Consider the following 23,757-nt stretch of genomic DNA (forward strand, 5'->3'; position numbering starts at 1 on the left):
AATCATCCCCACTACCATTTGTGTTTAGTACCAGGAACTGAGTTTAAAGCTCTCACATCCACATACCAGTAGCTCTTCGTGTGGTAGCTATTCATGTAACAGACACTGCTGTCTGCCTCTTCCATTTCTACCTCTGCCATCACTTCTACCATTACCACCACCTCCATCTACTACTCCATTTTCACTTCCTCAACCACCACTCCATTTCTACCATTACTACCAGAAGCACCACCAGGAGCAGCATCACCACCAGCATCATCACCCTCATCACCATCACCACCATCACTACCACAATCTTCTCCACCATCACCAACACCATCTCCTCTATCATCACCATCATCACCAGCAACATCACTACAATTTTCTCTTCCATCACCACCATCACTACCACCACAACCTTCTCCACCATCACCCTCATCACCAACACCACCTCCTTCACCTTATCACCATTACCAATATCACTCCTCCATGAGCACCAACACCATGTGCTCTACCACCATCATCACCAACATCATTACCACCACCATCATCATCATCACCAACACCACCTCCTCTACTGGCACCATTATCAGTATCCCCTCCTTCCATGACAACCATCCCCACTGCCATTTGTGTTTATTATCAAGAATGGATTTTAAAGCTCTCAAAAATGCTCATTTTGAATTTGTTCCATTTCTAAAGAAATGAGATATTCCTGCCCCAAACAATTCCGGCTGACGCAACATATAACTTCCATGAATTACTTAAAACTCACCCACTTAAAACTATCAAATCCCCCTCCAATGATAGCACTCCAATACAAATGGAGCCAAAAGATGAATGTTCATAAAATCACCGTGTGAGTGAGCCTTGTTTACATCAGCACTATTTATTAATACTTTTGTTTTTCACACTTTATTATTACCTTTGGTTTTCACACTTACATCAAGTGAAAAACACCTACTTTTAGCAAGCCAAAACATACCCCAAAGCTGAAAAGTCAAAATGTATGGAACAAAACTACAAATCTAGTAAAGAAATAAACAGTGAAAAAGTTGAAATGTTTTAGAGTCTCCAAAAATGCTAACACCTAGCTTAAGTAACCTTGGGATATGGGAAATTTTCTTTTCTATTATAAAAGTCTCGATCTTTTCTTTTCTCTCTGGTGGTACAGGGATCTAAGCCAGGGCCTTGCACAGTCTAGGCATGCGCTCTACAATGGAACTATCTATCCCCAGTCAATATTACTTAATTTATAAAAGTCTCTTTATAAAGATGGGGGAAGATGATGCATTAGTTAAAGTATTTGCTGTACAAACACAAGGACCTGGGTTTGATCTCTAACATCCAGACCGAAGAGAGAAAGGGAGGGAGGGAGGGAGGGAGGGAGGGGGAGGGGAGGGGAGGGAGAGAAAGAGGGAGGGAGGGGGAGGGAGGGAAGGAGGGAGGGAGGGAGGGAGGGAGGGGGAGGGAAAAAAGAAAGACAAACAGAAAGGACAAGCCCGCCTAATGTGGGGTCGGCACCACACATGCATAATTCCAGCACTGGAAAGACAATGACAGAATGATGTCAGGGCTTGCTGGCCACTAGTCAAAGCAGTGAGCTCCAGGTTCAAGGAGAGATTGTATCGGCAGCTAAGAGTTCTTGGTGGGCAAGCATGAGGACCGGAGTTCAGATCCCAACACCCACGTATAAACCAGGCACGGCCCTATATCCCTTTAACATCAGCACGGAGAGGGGTGGGGAAGAGGATTGCTGGATCCCAGCCTAAGCAAAACATGCAAGTTCCAGGTTCAGAGAGAGACCGTGCCTCAAAAGAATAAGGTGGAGAGTGATGCAGGAAGCTATCCAATGCCTGCCTCTGGTCTCTGCGAGTATACACACTCGTACGCATCTATCACACATATCCAACACACACACAGTAATGTGAAGAGCAAAAAAGACACCAGTACTGACCACTGGCACACACTAATGTGTATGCATACAAATAAAATAAAATCTCTTTATAAGTTGGATGGTGTTGAACAAATTATTTAAGCACTCTGAGCCTATCTTTTTTATTGCAATTGGTACATATCTCATATAACACTAGAAACATTTAGTGAGATAAATACACACACACATAATGCATAGTCTATGATTGGAGATATACCTGATTAAAAATGCTGCTTTAATAATATTCATACACACAATCATATGTTTTTATTTTATGCATCTATGGTTTTTCAAGACAGGGTTTCTCTGTGTAGCTTTGCGCCTTTCCTGGAACTCACTTGGTAGCTCAGGCTGGCCTCGAACTCACAGAGATCCGCCTGGCTCTGCCTCCCGAGTGCTGGGATTAAAGGCGTGCGCCACCACTGCCCAGCGGTTTTTTTATTTTTTGAGACAGGGTTCTTACTATGTTGCCCTCTGTTGGAGTCACACCGGTCCTTGCACCCACAGATCACCAGGGAAACCAGCAATGTTAAACACACAGGGGCCTCTCCTCAATGGAGGAGATAAAATATCTGTTTTCCTGCCCAGAAGGCTGGGGGTACCCACTCTTGGGGAGATGTCACAGGTATTTTATATACTGCTGACCTCTATGCTAACTTCATCAGAAACCACAGTAGATTAGCCTTTTAGCTGCAGAACCCACCCTCATGGTCACATGTCCTTTGTAAAGGAGTTTCTAAGTAGTCATATCGTAAGCTTTTTAGTATACCTGGAGTGGGAATGGATGCTGCTAGAAACTTTTCCCCAAATTATACTGTGTTTTAAAAATGCCGACGAAGTCGATCTGAACCAGGTTTTCATTCTCATCTCTTCATGGATCACTGCCTGCATCGATGCCTGCAGGGTCCCTCTGCTATCCTCGAACTCATGACCCTCCCACTTCAACCTCCCTCATGCTCACTTCCTCCACAGGGGTCACATATCAGACATCCTGTCTATCAGATATTTACATTACAATTCATAATACTAGCAAAATTCCAGTTATGAAGTAGCGACAAAATAATTTTATGGTTGGGGGTCACCTCAACCTGAGGAGCTGTATTAAAGGGTTGCAGCATCAGGAAGGTTGAGAACAGCTGAGCTATACTATCACAGGCATGTACATATGTTAGTATCACAGGCATGTGTCATATGTTAGTATCACAGGCATGTGTCATATGTTAGTATCACAGGCATGTGTCATGTTAGTATCACAGACATGTGTCATGTTAGTATCACAGGCATGTGTCATATGTTAGTATCACAGGCATGTGTCATATGTTAGTATCACAGGCATGTGTCATATGTTAGTATCACAGGCATGCGCCACAATGCTGGGCTGGCTATGGCTTCTTACAGTAGTGAGAAAGAAGGAAAATGTACATGGATCTTCTGAAAGCATGCAAAAGTTCAGGCATATTCTTTTTCCCCTCCCCTGAGGAAAAGCTTAGAGGCGTCTGTGAATGGAGACATTTAAAAGCCCTTTTAACAGCAGGCTGCAGCTTTGTTTTCTTTATTCCCTAGATTTATAACATTTATAAAGTCTGCTAAGAAGCAAATTCATACATGCGGTAGCACATTTTAGCCAGTTAGGAAGAAGGCAGAAAAGACAATATGATATTTGTACAAAGAGACCGAACTAGAGCGAGGTCATGGGGAAATACAGGTCTTCCTTTCACCTTCCCTTGAGAACCCAAATGACTGTAAATTCATCTAGCTCAAATTATTCATCAACTTTGAAATATATGAGACAAAACAGCCAAACTCAAAGTTTAAAAATACCTAACAAAAAACCAACAGTACTACCAAGGGGTGAAAAAAATCAAAATCAAGGAAACTTGAAATAGCTTTATTGCTTATATAATACAGAGAGATTCTTCCTTCTTTGGAGTGAAATCCTCAAATTACTCATTCCCTCACTGTGACTCAAAGTTAGCAGCCTTCACCTCAAATAGCTATCATGGTGTTTTAAATCTGTGCAACAGGAGACCGCTGGGAAGGGAACTCCTACTAGAAGACAGGAGAAACAGGACAAAGGTCCTCTTCTGTCACCAGCTGACCGAGAGACAGCTGGTCCCAAGGTCCCTAAAGCGCTGAGAGTCTCCATGAAACACACGACCCCAGAGACACTTGTCACACTGTCACTCAGCTTTGCTTCCAAATCAGAAGCTTAGAAAAAGGAGTTCGTCTTGCAAAAGATTTGATTTTAGGTCTGATGCGAAAATCAACCAACAACAGCAAAAATTTGCATTCTATCATGTTCTGTTTTCACCATCCATTCTAGAAAAAAAAAAACAAAACAGTATACAAGGCAGCCAGCCTGGTGTCACCAGGTAACCCACATAAGACTTCAACGTAACCATCCTGAGGTCAGCAGTCACCTCTGGTGCACTGCCCCTTTTCTCAGAATGGTCTGGACTGGATAAGAAACTTTAAATAAAGCAGACAGACAAAGATAATCAAAGCAGAGTAAAGAGAAGTTTGACACTCACTCATCTATACAGCCTTACCCTAGAGTCCACTAAAAACTACTATCTCCAGAAAGTTCCAAATGTCTTTTCACAATATGGGCTTTCTAGTGGACTACAAAATATGGATTTTATTAAACCAGGGTACCCCTAAGCTAGAGAAACTCCCTCCCTCTCTAAAGGAAAGCTATAGAACTAAGAAGGCCGCCCAATGCAACTCTGAGAATGTACTTCTGTAAGGGCTCCGCAATGCCCACAAGGCAAATCATCACGGCAAGGAGTTCCTCTCAAAGGCTGTGACTAATATATTAAAACGGGAGTGTGACAGTTATTAAAAGAAACCTGAGAGGTGTTCTCACTCCTCACAGGCAATGTTCCCACAGTAAAAACTGCTACAAACTACAGGAAGGACAGAAGTTACTGTTTAGACTCTCAGGCCTGCACATCTTCAGCAATCTCCCTCCACGTGGCCATTCCATGTCACAGAAACCTGTAACCCATCTGCTAGATAGGTATCAAGCATAAGGACCCTCATGCACATCAACAAATAAAAAGCATAACAAAGGAAAACCAAGGTACTTTCTTATTGAAGACAATGTCTCCGGAACCCACAAATAGTTTAAATATACAGAAAAGTCCAGAAGGAGGTGACGTATTGCAACCTACTCTCATTTCCTGACATAATGCCAACACATTCCTCCACACTAAAACACATGTTCATTCAAGGTTCTGAAGAGGGCATAGTGGGTAAAGTGGTTGCTATGCAAACATAAAGACTTGAGTTCAAATCCCAGAACCCACACAAAGCCGGGTACAGTAGGATGTATCCTAATAATATCAAAGTTCCTACGGGTACAGGAGACTCCCTGGAAGCTTGCTGGTCAGCTAACCTGGCGCAGTGTTGAACAACAAAGAGACCCTGCCTCTAACAAGGTGGAAGGCAAGAAATGACGCACAAGGTTGTCCTCTGATCTCTGCATGTGTGCCATAGCATGTATGCTCCACCACAGATTTAAACAACAAACAAAAAAACTGGATGGATCATTAAGCATATGATCCGATCACCCTTAGTCACAACTCCAAAACGCATGGTAGAGTTTCAAACATTTTACCTCGTAAGTGAAAGGTCCAAGCCAAGTCTATACAGTCTATAAAGAGAATAGTTCAAAGGATCGCCAGGAGCATCAGCTTCCTGCAGCTAACATTTTACAGTTAGCAGGAATCAGGCCAGGACAGCGGCTCTTCAGTCTCCGTTCAATACGAGGGAGAACATTTCCGCCCGTCAGAGGCAGGAAATAAGGATCCCCTATCTGATCTGTCCCAGTAGAACTGAGAAACTGATTCTTCAGAGTTTGGTTCTAGGGGCTGCTGAGATGGCTCAGCAGCAGAGAACGCTTGCTTATTCTTCCAGAAAACCAAAGCTTGGTTCTCCGCACACATGTTGAGAAGATGACAAGCAAGTCCAGCTCCAAGGGTCATGAGCGATTGAACACACACACACACACACACACACACACACACACACACACACACGGCATACACTCACACAAACCCAGACATATAAACTAAAAGCTTTAAAAACAGTTCTCTTTGTTGTCCTTAAAACACAGTATCCCTACTGAAGGGACTAAATAAATACAAACATTTAAATGTTGATGGGGGAGTCCGGCCTGTGGGATTCTTACATGCAAATATTAAGATGTCCATTCACTGCAGAAATCCATAAAAGGGGAGCGTCATGCACACCCATTACCCTATGAGACAGCACACAAAAGAACAAGCCATTCCGTTGAGTTGGGGAAAAAAAGTTGCCAAACGAATACAGAATAAACACACCCAAATTTAAATTCTATGCATGCCTGTCGTGTGCTCATGTACTTGAATCAATGCATGGCTGAAGGGATCTGTCTCAAAAAGAGACCAGCAGCTGACCTTCTCAGGAAGGAGAAGATGGTTATGTGAGGAATATTCACAGAAAAGAGCCTGTCCTCGTCACTGTTCTATCGCTGTGAAGAGGCACCAGGACCAGAGTAACGTATAAAAGAAAGCATTTAATTGGGGCTTGCTTACAGTTTCAGAGGTTTAGTCTGTTACCACTATGATGGGGATGACATGAAGGCAGACATGGAGCTGGAGCAGTAGCTGAGACCCACATCCTCATCCTCAGACCAAGAGAGAGCCACTGGGTCTGGCTTGAGCTTCTGAAACCTCCAAGCCCATCCCCAGTGACACACTTCCTCCAACAAGACCACACCTCTTAATCCTTCTAATCCTTTCAAATAGTTCCACTCCCTGGAGACTAAGCAGTCAAATATATGAGCCTGTAGGGACCGTTCTTATTCAAATCGGGGCTGTTTTAAGAAGAAACTTCCACTTTTTTCAGCCACATCCTTCCATGGCACTTAAAACATTTAAACATTGATTTTACGTACATAAAAACATTTGTTCTCTATGGAAAATAAGATGCCACATCAAATTTTGGCTAAATTCCGGAATTACTGAAAGAGGATACTCAATAAGGAACGAATGAATGTTGACAGTCAAAAACATCCTTTGTAGACTTTATCCTTCAAAGGAATAAAGAAAAACTGTGGGCTGCATGAAGCAGGAGCCATAAAGACTGTGACAGTGTTGTCACAGAGAGGGAGCATTACTCAGAGAGATAAAAGATGTGTCTCAGATCCGCGAAGATATAAAAGGGACTGAAACACCATTAAGAAGATGTAGTCATCCCCAATATCCCTCAGAAAGTAAAATTTCAACAATGAATCATATTACTGATGGCAAGAACTGTATGCTGTGTGGGAATGTGTTTTTTAGATTAGAAAAACAGCACACATAAAGAGCTAAGCGGCGTGAAGCGTCTGCTCTTACCTGTACATTTTCTTCTGTGACCTGAATTTCTGCGGTGTAAACATAATCAATTAACATCCTCAGGGTCCAGCCGTCGACCTCTTTGATTCGAACTCTCTTTGCTCGGCTCTCGCTCATCTCACCTAAAACACCAAGGAATGAGGTGAAGTTATCTCGGGACGCTGCTCTGACCAATACCAACACCAAGAGAGACCGATCCATCTTCCTGCCACTCACTCGATTAGGCAGGCAACAGGATTGGCCACTGCTGCAGGCCTCAGCCATTCCCCTGAAAGGTGTCCTGAGCCAACCATAAACTACCTCAGCTTGGCGTCTGAACCTGAAGATAACCTTACAAGAACGAAGGGGCCCTGCACCCAGCTGCATGAACTGCACCCAACGTTGGCCATGCTGCTGAGGAGCATGCCCTGATGGATTCCTTTCTGCTGTGTTGTGTTATGTTGTGTGTGTTTTGTTGGGTTCGGTCGGGTTGCGTTTGGGGACAGGGTTTCTCTGTGTAGCCCTGGCTGTCCTAGAACTCACTCTATAGACCAGGCTGGCCTCAAACTCAGAGATCCACCTGTCTCTGCCTCCCAAATGCTGGGATTAAAGGTGTGTGCCACCACCACTAGGCTGGTTTTATTTTTAAATTTTCTTTCTATGATTTTTACTTTATTTATTTGTGTGTGTGTGTGTGTGTGTGTGTGTGTGTGTGTGTGTGTGTGTGTGTATACACATGAATGCAGAGAGAGCATCGCATCCCCTGGAGCTGTACTTACTGGCAGCTGCGGGTGCTATGGCCTGACCTCAGGTCCTTCAGAAGAAACGCATGCCACCTCAACTGCTGAGCCTTCTCTCCAGCCCCGTCCTCATGGATTTTTTATCCATCTATAACAGCAACAATGCTACCATCATTGGCTGACGGCAAAGACCACCTGCTGCAAAGGCCTTACTTAGCATCCTTCCTTCAAAGAGCACACAGACACCTGCCCAGGGCCTGGGCCGGACGTAGAGGCTCTGGCTCTTCGTAAGAAGTCACAACCCTCATGTAGGAGCACAGTGAAAAGCAAATTACACGGACGGCTGAGGTCAGTCACAGGGTTATTACGGAGGTCATCTAAGCTCAGCTCCCACTTGCCATCTGCAGTTACCTCACCCTGGAGTCATTTCAACAGCAGCACAAACCACTACGGTCTGGTGCCCTTTGTGTGAGCAACCAGGCGGCATTTAACAGCCGAGGACACAAGGAGACACAAGCCATTAAAACGGTGAGGAAAGGAACCCTCAATTAACTAGCCAGGCCTGGTGGGGCAGGCGCGTGATCAGCCACTCAGGGGACTGAGGCAAGATCACAAGTCCAAGGCCTGCTGAGTGACAATGAGTTCAAGGCCAGCCTGGGCAAGTTAGTGAGACCCTGTCTCAAAAGAAAAAGTTTTTTTTAAAAAAAGGGGGGACTAGAAATGTAGCTCAGCTATAGAGTGCCTGTCTGGCAAGTGTGACAATCTCGACTCTGTCTCCAATATTGAGCGAGCCATACACACACACAAACACACACACACACACACACACAGAGAGAGAGAGAGAGAGAGAGAGAGAGAGAGAGAGAGAGAGAGAGAGAGAGAGAGAAGCCTGTTATAAACGAAAAGGGGAGCCCAAGAAAATAAATGACCCTCAGCAGAAGAATTTTGCTCTAAAAGTCACTAGGCTTTGGGGTAAGACTCTGGAAAGCTGCACCACCATCCATCATTTCACGAGCCCTGCCTCTCATGTTAAGAAAAAGAACAGTGCACTCAAGATCTCTTGAAAGCTCGCTTCTGTTTCAGACCTAGTGTGCTGCTGGTGCCATAAACCGGGAAGATCTACAGGAATGCATGATTTTACAAGACTCCTCTGCAATGGGATGCCCTGGGTGGGTGCGGGGCGTGGGGTAGGAGATAATCGCAGCCACAGACATTTCACCGCATGCTCCTCTGGAGATGGCCCTGCCAAGAGCACAGAGAAGCTGTTCTTCTCAGGGCTGAACTATCTCAAAGTGTGCCCCGTCACTCCCCACGGGGAAAACATCCATCCGTGGCACAGGAGAGGACGCTTCAAGGGAAGGAAGGGAACAGGATTGTGTCTGTGCTCCCACCGTTAAAAGGAATGGAGGAAGACTGAAAATCCATTCAGCTGCATATACAACGCCTTCCTCTACGTCCCCTCCCCTCCCTGTCTCATGGATCTCTGGGGTTTATATAATCGGAAGGTACAGAAGTGTCAAGAGTTAAGACACTGATTCTTACTTATAGTTGTGTGTGTGTGTGTGTGTGTGTGCACGCGCGCGCGCGCGCGTGTCTTAAGGCCAGGGGACAACCTCCAATACCATTCCTGGGATTCCCGGGTATCTCAGGAATGTCATCACCTTTGAAACAGGGCCTATCATTGGCCTGCAGCTCACCCATTAGACTAAGCAGGCAGGCTACCTGCCTCTACCTTTCCAGTACTGGGACTATAAGCATGTGCCGCCAAGTCTGGTTTTTAAAAAAATACGTATTTTTATTAATTATTGGAGAATTTCATACAATGGCACTCTTTAAATGTAATTTATGTATTTCTTTTATGTGTAGGGTGTTTTGCCTGTATATAAGTCTTGGCATCAAGACCGTGCCTGAGGCCACGAGAGGCCAGAAGAGTGTTGGATCCCCTAGAACCAGAGTTACAACCGGTCGGTTGTGCGCTGCCATGTGGGTGCTGAGAACTGAACGTGGACCTCTGGAAGAGCAGCCAGTGCTTACCACTGAGCCATCTCTCCGGCCCTCAATGTATTCTGATCGCATTCACCTCCAACTCTTCTTCCCCTTAACTCTTCCCAGATCCACCCTGACCTCCCTACTCCCAACTTCCTGTCCTCTTTTCTTCTTTTCTTTGTTTTTTAACGTCATAACCCATGGACTCCACTTTATGCTGCCCATATACTTCTGGGTGCACACGAGGGCAGCCCGTAAGGAAAACTGACTCTCCCTCCTCGGAACTCAGGCACGGCCCAGGGCTTCTCAGTGAGGGCTGAGGGCCCAGGAACCACTTCCCATCGTCTCAGCATGCTGACTGCCTTCGCCTGGTACAGATCTAGTGCACGCGAGTACAGCGGCAGTGAGTTCCTGGATGCACTGGTCCCGTTAACACCCAGAAGACGCTGCTTTGTTCTGGTCCTCCCGACCTCTGGTTCTTACAGTCTACACTTTGTTTTCTACACAGGTTAGGGGCGAGCACTTTACCGACAATCTCTCCACTGCCCCTTCCAATCAGATTTTAGATAAACGCCTCCAGCGGTGAGCCTTGCTTCGTCCGCCGTGCCCCCGGGATTTGCAAAGCCCTACAGCGCTTGTGGCAATGTAAGTGTAAAGCCATGTACCTAGTTCCCAGATTTCAGCTTGAGTTAGCTTAGATAAAAGCCTCAGACAAAACCAAATCTCTTAATTTATGTATACGACTAAAAAAAAATATATTTATATGCCAGGCAGTTTTTACTATTATGTTTCTATAGAGGCTAAAATCACATTTTTCCCTGACATGTCATTTTTTAAAGATTATCTCCCCAGAAAATTCATCTGCTTCCAACCAAGTCAACCTCCATTATATACTGCTTTAAAAATGTCTTAATCTTTTTTTTTCAATCTTAATTTACAAAAAAAAAAAAAAGTAGCAAAAATGAGAAGCTTGCCACCAAATGCATTAATAGATTAAAATTCCAATCATCAAAGCACAGGGAAGGAGGCGAGGCAGGAAAGCGATTCACATCCGATCCTAGGTGTTCCACAGTATCTGTTACTGCCCTTTGCTACATTTATAGAGCATATGTTTAAACAGTGTGGCTTTCTGAGATTTATGTTTGCTAAGGGATTTTATAAGCTATTACAGGCCGCCAAGATGGTTCAGTGGGTAAGCTGCTTGCTGGTGACCTGAGCTGGATACCTAGAACGTACATGGAAGAAGAAGATAACTGATCCCACACACATAGCATAGCACACATGGGTGCATACTAACATACTCACAGGCAGGTGCACTTCCTGCTCTTACAGAGACCTGGGCTCAGTTCCTAGCTCCGACATGGTAGCTCACAGCCAGCTGTAACGTCAGTTCCAGAGAATCCAACACCCTCTCCTGGGCCTCCATGGGCACCAGGCATGCATGTGATGCACATACCGGTATGCAGGCAAGCACTTACACATAAAATAAGTCAATCTTCAGGAGCAAGGGGGGGGGCTATCTAATGATACTACAGAGCGCTTCCTCTATCACTTATAACTTTGCACACTCTCAATGGACCAAGCTATGTAAGATTAACTTGGGAACTGTATTAAAATCCCCACACAGATGCCTGTGCTAACCCCCCGAATGACAGTCACTTTGCCCTGCTTCCCCACCAATCCATCTGTCACTGAAGCCTGCAGAATGAACTCACCTTGATTAGACCTACAGTTCACCCTCCCACCTCTCTACCCTCTCATCACCACATCACAGGGGCACTGTCATCTTTGGGAGATCTCTGTAGCACCTCCCACTTTTTTTTTTCCCCAATTGTACGTATGGGTCTGAGTAGGCGCTTGCACATAAGTACAGGTGTCCTAGGAGTCTTAGAGGATTTTTAGATTCCCTAGAGCTGGAGTTACAAACAGTCGTGTGTTACCCAACACAGATACTGGGGACTAAACTCAACAACTATCCAATGCTTATCCTTTCTCTGGTGCTAACTTGACACAGAGGACCACTATGTTCAAAATCGGTCCATTGCTCCTTGACCAAGGGTGCAAACCCTTCCATAGCCAGCCTCTAATTCACTACCTAACCTCACACACTCTCTCTCACTTCCAGACATAAGATATGCTAGTAGGGAACTATTTGTAGTTTTCCACACTGACCAAATAATTTCTTACCTTGATACTTGTGCTGAACTTTGTCCAACTGGGCTCCAAACCCCTATTCTGGGCTCTGCACTCCTATTTGCACACATTCTTCAGGTTTTTCAGTGGTACCTCTCCAAGATGCATCACCCGCTGGCGGCCCACAGCTGGGTTGGGCTCTCACCCTAAAGAGAGTTGGGTACCTCACGCATGCCACTCTGCCATCAACAACTCTGTTCCTAGTTTTCTTGGGCTTCCTAAGGGCACAGATGAAGGCCCTCTTAGTCCTACCCTCCACAACGCCTGATAAAAATCCAACACCGGTTGCATGAATTGATAACTAAAATGACAAAAAAAAAAAAAAGCATGCCAACTAAAAACACAGCATATTTACACAGCATAAAAAGGTTTATGTTTATCTTGGTCATGAGTTCTTCGAAGGACTTCAGTCAACCAACATTTACTAAGCAACCACTCTACACGGCAAGCCGGATTAAGTAAATCCATCAGCAAGTAACTCACCTTTTTGACTTTTTAAAAAATGATGTCATCCAAGTTGTCAAACTAAATATGTTTCCATCAAGAACCTTCAACCAGTACTCTCTTGGCCCTGCACTAATAGGTAGCTTCATTTATCTGTTCTGGATGAGGTAAATTCAAAGTGAATGGAGGGCTGGAGAGAGGTTAGGAGCCTACACACACTGGCTTTGCAAAGGACTTAGAATACCGCTCCCAACATCCATGATGGTAACTGTCTATAACTTCAGTTCCAGGGGATCCAATGCCCCCATTCTGGCCTCCATGGGCACTGACTCATGTGCATAAGCCCACACATAAATACATATAACTAAAAACAAAAATGAAACCTACACGTGTGAAACCACCTTTCCTGGATACGTGTAGCTACCACCCTGCGTCAAAGCAACCTCTCTTTAAAACAAATGGAGACCATCACAGAAAACCCCAACTAGACACAATGCGGAGATCAACGGATCACGAGGAGCCAGGCCCCAACAGATGCATCTACACCATAGCTCCTCCATCTATGGTTCAGGGAGCATAGCGGAAGAGCCAGAATACCCAGAAGTCTGCTGTGAAAAAGTCTCCCCAGGAATGGCTGCAGGAACAAGGTCAGAACAATAGCAATACCAACGGGCAGGTTAACACGGAAGGGGGAAATTTCTGTGGGGCCCCAGACAAGAACTAAAGATGAGTAACTGCTGAGAGAAGGAAAGTTAGCCTCTCCTGGGGATGAGGCCCCTTACTGGTTGGTCAATGCAGAGTGGCCAGCCCTGAAACATAGGGAGAGTTCGAAACAAAGTACCTGGGAGGGGGTGGAAGGAGGAAAGGGGGGGGGGAAATGATATAACTCGATTTCAATTAAAAATATATTTTAAAAAATAAATGAAAATACAAAAAGAAAAAGGTGAATAGGTTTAGGGTAAACTCTATAATCCACTACAGAAAAAGAAGTCCATTATTCTAATTTCAATTTATTTATAATTAAGGAGCACTTGAAAAACAAAAACGTAACACTGAAGCTGACTATTCTGGCACCCTAAAAAAAAAAAAAAAAAAAAAAATCAATGACAGAAAAGAAATTAAGAGCAAGCTGAAAAATGACATTTAACTGAGGAGTTCCATCCCTCTTCAAGTTCTGCTTGACAATAATCATCACTGACTTCTGTTCCCTTAATTTGGGCTACAATGACGCTGCCAGCAATGTCGGCCTGGCAAGGTGACTCCAGAGGCCACACCAGTCACTCACTGCAGCGGTCACGGAACAACACTTCGCCCTCGTTCTTCAGGACGTGTGGCAAAGACGTATTCGCTTCTAAAAGAGCAGAGACAGGAGACAATGTCCCTCCTTCTACAAGGGAAGCTGGTTCCACTCTTGTAGACATCCTGTGTCCTGGAGGACCAGCCTGGAGGTATGCAGTGATGGTACCAGGGACAGAGACAGGAGGAAGCCGGTTCCTCACAAAGTTCTCAGGCTGCAGCTGAGCTGTGCCCGGTGCCCGGCCCGCTCCTTACTATCTGGCCCAGCTCGAGTGGCATCTTCTGTCACTGGAAGCCCCGGGCATTCTAACTCAGGCTCTTCGCCTACAGCATCCTATGTCATTTCTTCAAAGCAGCCAGGGACAGCAGAGCGCTCTCTTGCTAACAAGTTTATCCACTTCCTAACCTAGCCTCCTCTCCCACTGGAACCATGAGAACAGGAACTCACCTACTTTATTCATCTCCACGGTCCTCAGAGCCCAGGACAACATCCAGCAATGGAAGATGCTCCAATTCTTGATTCATGGAAGTATGACTCTTAGGCAAATAGAGCCATGCGTATAACTTTCAAGATTTACATTATTTAATCACGCAACTAATAATCTATGTTTACCTTTTAAAATTTTTTTTTGCTAATTTATATTTACTATGGTACTGGAAGTTGTCTGAAAGTACATACTCCTGAAGGGTGGTGGTGGTGCAGACCTTTAATCCTGACACTCAGGAGGCAGAGATGGCAGATCTCTGTGAGTTCCAGGCCGGTCTAGTCTACAGAGTGAGTTCCAGGACAGCAAAGGCTACAAAGAAACCCTGTCTCGAAAAACAAACAAACAAAAGTACACACTATTCAGTATTTCTGACTTAGAATTTCAAGAATTTTAACCTGCAGGGCTGGAGAAATGGCTCAGTGGTTAGGAACACTTGCTGTTCTTCCAGAGGACCCGGGTTCAAGTTCTCACACCAACATCAGGCAGTTCACAACAGCCTCTACCTCTAGCTTTAGGTGGATCCAACACTCGTGACCTCTGACTTCTGACCTCCGAGGGTAGCTGCACTCAAGTGCGCGCACACACACACACACACACACACACATCCTTTTAAAAAGAGAATTTTTAACCTGTATCACCAAATGAAACTAAATGTGTTTGTCAAATGAAAGTGTTTTAAAGACTGCACTTCTAACAAACAGTCTAAAAACACAAGGACCCAATTTGCTCTGTTCTTACTCAAGTCATAGTTAACCACCTGGCCTGGCTGTAAATAGTCCCGGGCTTCACAAGACAAAAACCTGCAACTACGCCGTGGAATTCTTTATCACCTTCTTTCTCTATTCAATACCTGAAACTACGAGGAGTAGGAGAATTCTTTTTTATATCATATACTGTGAATGTAATTCTCACCTACAGTTTACAGCAGATTAAAAATAAGGGCTGGACTGGAGTGGCGGCTCAGTGAGGAAGAGAGCTCACTGCTTTTGTACAGGACCAGATTCAGGTCCCAGCACCCATGTCAGGGAGTTCACAGTCACCCCGAACTCCAGTTCCAGAGGATATCAGCTGCTCTTCTGGCCGCTGCAAGCTCCTACACACACACGGTGTACAGAAACTCACACAGGCTCACACATATGCATGGACATAAAAGCTAAGCAAATATAATTTTTTTTCCCTCGAGACACAGTCTTGCTATGAGGGTCATTCCATCTCAAAATTCTAACATAGACTCTCATGTAGCTGGAACTACAGGTCTATGCTACTGGGCATCCTGGTGGGGCTAAGTTAATAAATACATTTTTTTTTAACTCTACAGAGAATTAAAAAAAAAATCTATCAAAGAAAATGTCTATGGATCCTCAGCTACATGGTGAGTTCAAAGCCAGATTGTGCTATGTGAGACATAGTCTTGAGGGGAGGGAGAGAGGAGGAGGGAGGGAGGAGAGGAGGGAGAGAGGAGAGGGAGGAGAGGAGAGGAGGAGGGAGGGAGGGGGGAGGGAGGGGGGAGGGAGGGAGGGAGGGAGGGAGGGAGGAGGGCTGGCCACACAGAGGGCACACAGGTCTTTACTGCAACACTGCCAGACCAGCATTCCAGAGGAGGACTCTCATAAGCCAAGACTCTCTCCAGAACGGCATCCGCGATAGTAAATAGGACGGACACAAGCCAGGAGACCACAGTGAAAGTCGGCACATGGAAATGTGCCCACCCTTACCTCGTTAGTATGCACGTTTCACAGCCCTGACTGACAGCGCCCTCCAACACTTCCCTGACTTGGCTCACAGCCCATCTGCTGTCTGTCCTTCCTCCATTCCCGACGAGTAAGCTACTCAGGGAGAGCAAAGCAACAGGACTCTGGTCTCCTCCACTGCTGAGACACACACGGTGTGTGTCCCTCTACCTGGCCCATGTTCACCTGGGAAAATCCGCTGCAATCACAGGAAATGTCGTCTCAATGCTGGCCCACCATCTGGATCACTGGGCAGCACCCCGTTTCTACGTTTAAATCAAGCTCCTCTCATGGCCCCAGTTACACTATGCGTGTCCTTCTTGAAGAACCTGGCAAGACGTCAGGCACAGGAGATACTCAAGAGTCTCTAAACTATGAACATCCCCCCCCTCACCCTCTCCACTGCCCGCACCCCAGGACAGAGTCTCTCGACATAGCCTTGACTATTCTAGAACTTGCCACATAGACCAGGCTGGCCTGGAAGGTGCAGAGATCCACCTGCCTCGGACGGCTGGGATTAAAGGTATGCACAACTTTATCTGTTTATCTTCTGACATACCTACTGTGAACCTTCTACTTGGGGCACCAAGACACTAAGACTGAACTCACCAATCAGATAACTTATTTCTTTGTACAACGTTACACTTAAGTTTCCCCTGGTCAGTTTTTGCAGTTTGGGTTACCTGTGGTCAACCATATTAAATGGAAAGTTCTAGAAATGAAGTTCATAAGTTTTAAACTAGACACTGTTCTCAGAGGCATCTTGATTTTGTCACACCTGGGGCATGAATCATCTCTCTGTTCAGCAAAGCCACACAGTACAGGCTACCCATCAGTCACTCGTAGCTAGCTGGAGTATCAATCGACTACCACGGTATCACAGGGCTTATGTCCAGGTCACTCATATTTTATTGCATAATACCTCCAAAGCACAAAAATCATAACTAACCCTGACTATCTTATTAGAGCATGTTTTCATTATCCCATTTTACTCTTAGTCAGTGTTGTTACTCTTTAATTTGCCAAATTTATAAGCTAAACTTTACAGGTACACATGTATATAAAAATATTCAGTTTACATAAGGTTTGGACCTATGCACGATTTTAGGTGTCCTTTGTAAGAGAACTGCCACACCGCAGTTTTTACCCACCCCGCTTCCCTTCTCCTCCCCTCCTCTTCCTTTACCTCTGGCTGTGCTGAGGACTGAACCCAGGGTCTCTACACACTAGAGAAGTGCTGTACCCGTGAGCTCCACCACCAGCTCTATGTTGCTTTTTGTTTTGTTTTTAATGAGGCTTCAAGCATACCTGGCATGCATTAGTTCTTTTCCAAAAGAGCTAGCAGCATTCTCGACATGTTTATACATGCCAAAGTAAAACCTAAGCTTATGGATACATCAACCTTTTTCTGAGATTTCCAAAATAAGTGATTAAGACAACACTTTAGTTTACTATGAATAGTGGGTAAGGCAAATGTGAAAACCATTTGGAAATATAAAATAGTAAAAATGCCTTTCCTTTAGCATGCGCGCGCACGCGCGCACGCACGCACACACACACACACACACACACACACACACACACACCAACCAATAATAATTTAAGGGCCCCAAATGCTGCTGTAATGGCAGGAAGGCAAACTGAAGGAATATATGTCAATGTAAGCCTGCAGTGGCAAGGCCAGGCACACACAGGACTAATCACAGCATGGACATATTGACGGACGGGGAGAGGGCATTCACAGTGGACTGAGGCACTTCCTCAGTGACTCCTCATTTCATAAAACCCAAAGGCCGAAAACAATGGCTAGCATGGAAAGGCCTCGGGTCCGAGTACACTCGTTAAAAAACCCCAGCATCCCTTACCTGTAAACATGGCGTGGAAGTAAGGGCTGCAGGCCGCCAGCACCACTCTGTGAGCAGGGATTTCCATGTCTTCCGCCACAATCGTGACATCGCACAGCAGATTCTGACTGTTCCCGGGGAGAAAGAGAAAATGTAAATGCCTCCAATGATAAAATGAGTCAATATTCTATACGAAACTGTCGCTGTAAAAAAAAAAAAAAATAGGTCTTGTCTAGGTTAAGGAAATCTCTTCCCTTCTAACAGAATCCTTAAACATAAGGGCACAGAAAACAGGATGCTAAATAATAATAATAATAATAATAAAAAGGCCACTGTGCCAGGGCCTGTCCTTATTACAGAGATCTGTCTAAACTTGATTACTGATTTCTCACCCTACAGGGACTTGGGCAGGAAGACCAGCATGGCTCTTTTAACAAGACACAGCTCAGTGAGAACAGGGTCAGTAGAGATGCATAAGGAGAAGGACAAGCAACCTGAGCCTAATGCGCCCCTCCTGCCAAATTAAAAAAGATATTGGACATGACCCGGGGTCCCCATAGAAAGGTAAAATTATCTTCAATTACACTGGCTGTTTATAAAGCATTTGGGCATGCAAAGCTTAACCTGGACCACCATACAATGTATTAGTACTCATGGTCAAACTGTATTACCAGTAACAAATCTGAAAAGCATTTTGTAGCCTTAAAACAAACCATTCTTCAGCTACCATAATTATACTTACATTTCTAAAACAGTCACTTAAATACCCTTTAAAATGTGTGGTAAGCGGGTTTCAGGTGCTTACATGATACTACATTCTCTGGTTAATTTAAAAAAAAGTTACTAAGCTGGGGGGTGATGGTGGCGCATGCCTGTGATCCCAGCACTCAGGATGCAGAGGCAGGCAGATCTCTGTGAGTTCGAGGCCAGCCTAGTCTACAGAGTGAGTTCCGGGACAGCCAGGGCTTTTACACAGAGAAACACTGTCTCATAAAACAAAACAAAACAAAAACTAAACAAACAAAAGTTACTGACAGTTATTTGAGAACCAGCAGGAGGGATTCAAAGCCCGAACCCATCTTGTTGGCATGCATCTTGTGAAAGTCAGGAACAGACGTGGTACAGGCTTACACCCTATCCACAAATACGTGAGCAATCAACTCGTGTCTGTATGAAGTGCACAGGTCTCTCGCTCTCAAGGCCTCTGCCTCTCTCCGTCAAGGGGAGCCTAGTGTTAATTTCCTGTCGGCTCACGAGCCGCATGTTCTTAGAAGCTTAAGCAAATCCTTGCCACTTTCCACTTGCTTAGGAACTAGCTCCCGCGGGCTCACACCAAAACTTCTTGGGAAGTGTGCCGTGCCTTAGTCCCTCTTTCGTTGAGGAGAAACGGTGAGAAAAAGGAGCAACCCGGCTCCAGATACGTCAGCGTTCCATGCCCTAATACATACTTCGAGAGCCTGCTGTGCCATTTGGACTAAAGGGTGGCTTGTGGGCGGCGCTGACTTTAGGGCTCACGACACCGAAGGAGGCATCGGGAAGTTCTCATCTGAGAGTCATTCAAGGCACTCATTTGGAATTCCCCCGATCGGGTAGACGACAATGACAAAATCTACCACCAGCACGGACAATTAACACCACTCTGTATTCTGACTGCCAGTGCTCACAGGTAAACCAGCAGGAAAAGAGTAGAGGCCTGAGGAAGACCTTCTCCTGCACGGCCTTCATTTCAGCCAGCGAGGTAGTCGGCATTCAGATTCCCCAAGATGCACAGTTGAGGGAACCAAGGTGAAAAGTGAATAGCCCAGGCTAGGGATATAGCTCAGGGATAAAGGACTACATCTATGTATGAGAGCTAGGGTCTATCCTCAGCACCACAGACACACAGGCCTACAGCCTACAGCCTACAGCCTCCTCCCCTTCCCACCCCCCAGAACTGACATCAATATTCAAACCCACAGAGGCTGAGTCCAGCACCTCCTCTCCACCAAACAATCACCTAAGGAGGGTACTTACAAGAATTCTTAAAGCTTGAACAAAACAAACTGGTTATATAGCCCAGGCTGGAACCAAAATCACTCTATAGCCCGGGCTAGCCTTGAACTCTTAATGATTCTGCTTTGGCTTCCTGAGTGCAAGATTGCTGTAGGATGGTCTGTATGTCAAATTGCTCTGATTGGTCAATAAATAAAACACTGATTGGCCAGTGGCCAGGCAGGAAGTATAGGTGGGACTAACAGAGAGGAGAACTGAGAGAACAGGAAGGCGGAGGGAGTCACTGCCAGCCACCACCATGACAAGCCGCCGGTGGAAATGGATTAATTTAAGCTATAAGAACAGTTAGCAAGAATCCTGCCATGGCCATACAGTTTGTAACCAATATAAGTCTCTGTGTGCTTACTTGGTTGGGTCTGAGCGGCTGCGAAACTGGTGGGTTAGAGAGATTTTTCCTGACTGTGGGCCAGGCAGGACCAGAAGAACTCTGGTTACACAAGGTTATAGATGTACATCACCACACCCTAGTCAAGAAGTTATTAAGTGTTACATACCGCCGATAAAAGGCTCAGCTGGACCATCTCTACAAATATTTACAAGAAAATCAAACAAAGTTTATACACTCACTCAGCAAAGTACTTCAAGACCATCTCTGCCCTTAAGGCAACCAGCAAAAGAACAGGCTTTACCAGAGTGGATACCACAAGGATACCACGGGAAGCTAAGCGTGGTAGCTTACACCTGTAATCCCAACACTCAAGAAGGTGAGGCCGGAGGATGACAAGTTTCAGACCAGCCTCTTGGGCAATACAGTGAGCCCGCCTATAAACAAACAACAAGAGTTAGCTCCATCGGAAGGGAGCAAGTCTATCCTAACATAAAAACACTATGAGTCATGGAAAGATTACCCTCAGCAAAGGACAATGGGGAACTGTGGCCTAAGAATGGGCAGAAGGATGGATAGGAGTGAGGGTCTGGGGGTGGGGGGGTCAGCGGGGTAACCGAGTCTCCTCATAGGGGCCAACCTGGCTTTTCTACAGTGAGCAGGGAACCGGACTCCAGTCAAACCCAGGCTGAGGGCATCCTGTTTTCCTTGTATCAGCAATCTCTCCTACTGCTCTCCTTTAAAGATGGATCTTAAGTAGCACTACACCCGAATACCTCAAAAATCACATCATGAATTACGCTCGGCTTCAATTACAATTACTCATTGATCCAAACCTGCCAGCATAACACCTGCTGGTTGTCGTATAATGAGCTTGGCCTCACTGGCTTATTAGTTGATGTCAGTTAACTAATAAGGCTGAAACATTAACCCAATATCACACAGGCACACCCTGGGTGAGGTTGTGGGAAGTCTTTGGGCCACATTAGAAATCGTGGGCATGCTTGCTTTTAGACCTCTGTTTTTCATCCTTTTGTGTCAAGGAACAACATAGTTTAAAACCAGGACCTGACCAACCTTTTCATCAGTACGGTTGAGTGTGCACTAAAGACACATCAGCACTCACAGCTGATTACCTCTTCCTCCTTTTTTCCATTGTCATAATTTGTGCGTGCATGTGCATAAGCATATACCTCATGTGTGCGCATGTGTCTGATTGTATGCCTCGTGTGTTCATGTGTGTGTGTATGTCTGTCTGTCGTCTGTGTGAATGGATGCCTCCTGTGTATATGTGTGCTCATGTGTGTATACGTATCTGTGTGTGTAGATTCCACGGGTGTGCAGGTGCCCATGGAGGCCAGAAGAAGGTGTCAGATCCCCTGGAACTGGAGTTAGAGCAGTGGTGAGCTGCCTGTGTGGGTACAGGACCCACAGGGCTCTTGGGCAAGCCCTGCAAACACTCTTAATGCCGAGCCAGCCATCTCTCAGGCCCCAACGCCCCCAACTCTTCCCACAGGTGCTTTCTTACAAGCTGAACGGCTTGGACATACAGAGAGCTGAGAATGGGAAGTCTGGCGATAAAAATAAGACATTTTTTAGTGGCTCATGCTCTGTCTCTTAGACTTCCCGGCTTATGTCCCTATTATTTGAAATCTAATAAGAAAATGGACTGCAGATAGAAAAGGACTTCAAAATAATGAAATAAAATTGTTATTGACCATAAACTGCATCCATTCGTCCCTCGGCCACTCCAGTGGTGCTGACTAGATGCCACGGGCTGTCAGCTTATCACCAGAAAGACTGTGTCGTGACAGCCAGGACTTTACAGGTGAGTGGGGAGGCACACAAGGAAATAGATCGTGATAAAAAACAAAAACCAAAACCCGCATGGTGACTCACACCTGTAACACCAGCACCCGGGAGGTGGAGGCAGGAGGATTTCAAGGTCAGTGGAAGGCCGGTACTGCCAGACCTTGCTTCAAAATATAAGAGATACACAGCGACTCAGGGAGGCTGTGACAGAGAGAAAGCCAGTGGTGTCTAGGAAGAAAGAGGCCAAACCCCAACTATGAAAACACTTCCGAAAACAAGTCAAAGCCGGAAAGGGACGATGGAGATTAGAGATCTCATGTAAAATGCAAAGGACGCTGGGGAGGGGGGAATTTAATCATCTAAATCAGTGGTTTTCAACCTGTGCGTCAAAACCCCACAGGGGTGGAATAGCAGATATTTATATTATGATTCATAAGAGTAGCAAAATTATAGCTATGAAGTAGCAACAGAAATAATTTTATGGTTGGGGGTCACCACACCATGAAGAACTGTATTAAATAAGGGTCACATAGGAATGCTGAGAACCACTGCTCTAAATGAAACAATGTCATAAAAATTGGTCTTTCTAGCTGGGCGTTGGTGGCGCACGCCTTTAATCCCAGCACTTGGGAGGCAAAGCCAGGCGGATCTCTGTGAGTTCGAGGCCAGCCTGGGCTACCAAGTGAGCTCCAGGAAAAGCGAAAAACTACACAGAGAAACCCTGTCTCGAAAAACCAAAAAAAAAATTGGTCTTTCTTGGGAAAGGGAAAAAAAGAACTTTAAAAATGATGAAGCCTGCCTGAATACATTAAGACATCGTTTGGTTCTGTGATATAAAATGAATTAATTCCTAGGAGCAGGAAACCTATCGCTGCTTTTAAAATGCAGCATGTCTTAAAGTACCATCCGACTGGGAGATATCAAAAATAATTAGCTGTCATATGAAAAAAAATTACTTGTGACTGGAAGCAGGAGCAGCAGGAAAGGGACAGGAGTCTGTCCCTCCCCCCCCCCCCAGGTACCAGGGAAAGTCTGGAGGCACTGCCTGCCACGTGGCGCAAGTCAGAATGACCCCTGAGACGTCAGGCTGGTGAGAGAAGCTATCAGCCAGAATCCATGCCTGCCCATGTCTGGGGAGCTTAAGCACCAGAGAGCAGGGTCAGGCGTCAGAGAAGCAAGAGCACAGAGCTTCTAAGAAGGAGGCACAGGGAAAGAAGCCAAGGAAATTAAAAATTGGTCAGGAAGGGAAGCAAAGGGTGGGCCCAGGGGTGAGGGGGTGGTCCTGGCCAGTACATGGTCCCGTGATCCACTGTTGGCTACTGGGCACTGGGGAGGTGGAATGGGGAGGTGAGCTGTTCGTGTATGCCTACCCATGTGGGTACAATTGTGTGCATCAGGTGTGTGTGTGTGTGTGTGTGTGTGTGTGTGTGTGTGTGTCTGTGTCTGTGTCTGTGTGCTTGCATCCCCATCTGTGTGTTCGTATGTACGTGTGCAGGCCAGAGGGCGGCCTCAGTTGTCATTCTGGTACCATACACATTGGTTTGGGGAGAAGACGGATCTCTCACTGGCCTG

The 23,757-nt window shown here is 45.6% G+C and overlaps 1 protein-coding gene across 3 annotated transcripts in view; it reads right to left on the bottom strand.

Moving 5' to 3' along the window:
* Klhl2 (kelch like family member 2) overlaps positions 1-23,757 on the bottom strand; it is a 111,731-nt gene that overhangs the window by 66,543 nt on the left and 21,431 nt on the right. For all 3 annotated transcript variants that reach the window (XM_028881027.2, XM_037211762.1, XM_037211763.1), the window contains exons 3-4: positions 18,018-18,124; positions 7,297-7,418 (exon numbers count right to left, since the gene is read on the bottom strand). In XM_028881027.2, the coding sequence (XP_028736860.1) occupies positions 7,297-7,418; positions 18,018-18,124 (229 nt within the window). The remainder of the gene's footprint in view (positions 1-7,296; positions 7,419-18,017; positions 18,125-23,757) is intronic.

Source organism: Peromyscus leucopus, chromosome 17, assembly GCF_004664715.2.
Source record: "Peromyscus leucopus breed LL Stock chromosome 17, UCI_PerLeu_2.1, whole genome shotgun sequence".
NCBI lineage: Eukaryota > Metazoa > Chordata > Mammalia > Rodentia > Cricetidae > Peromyscus > Peromyscus leucopus.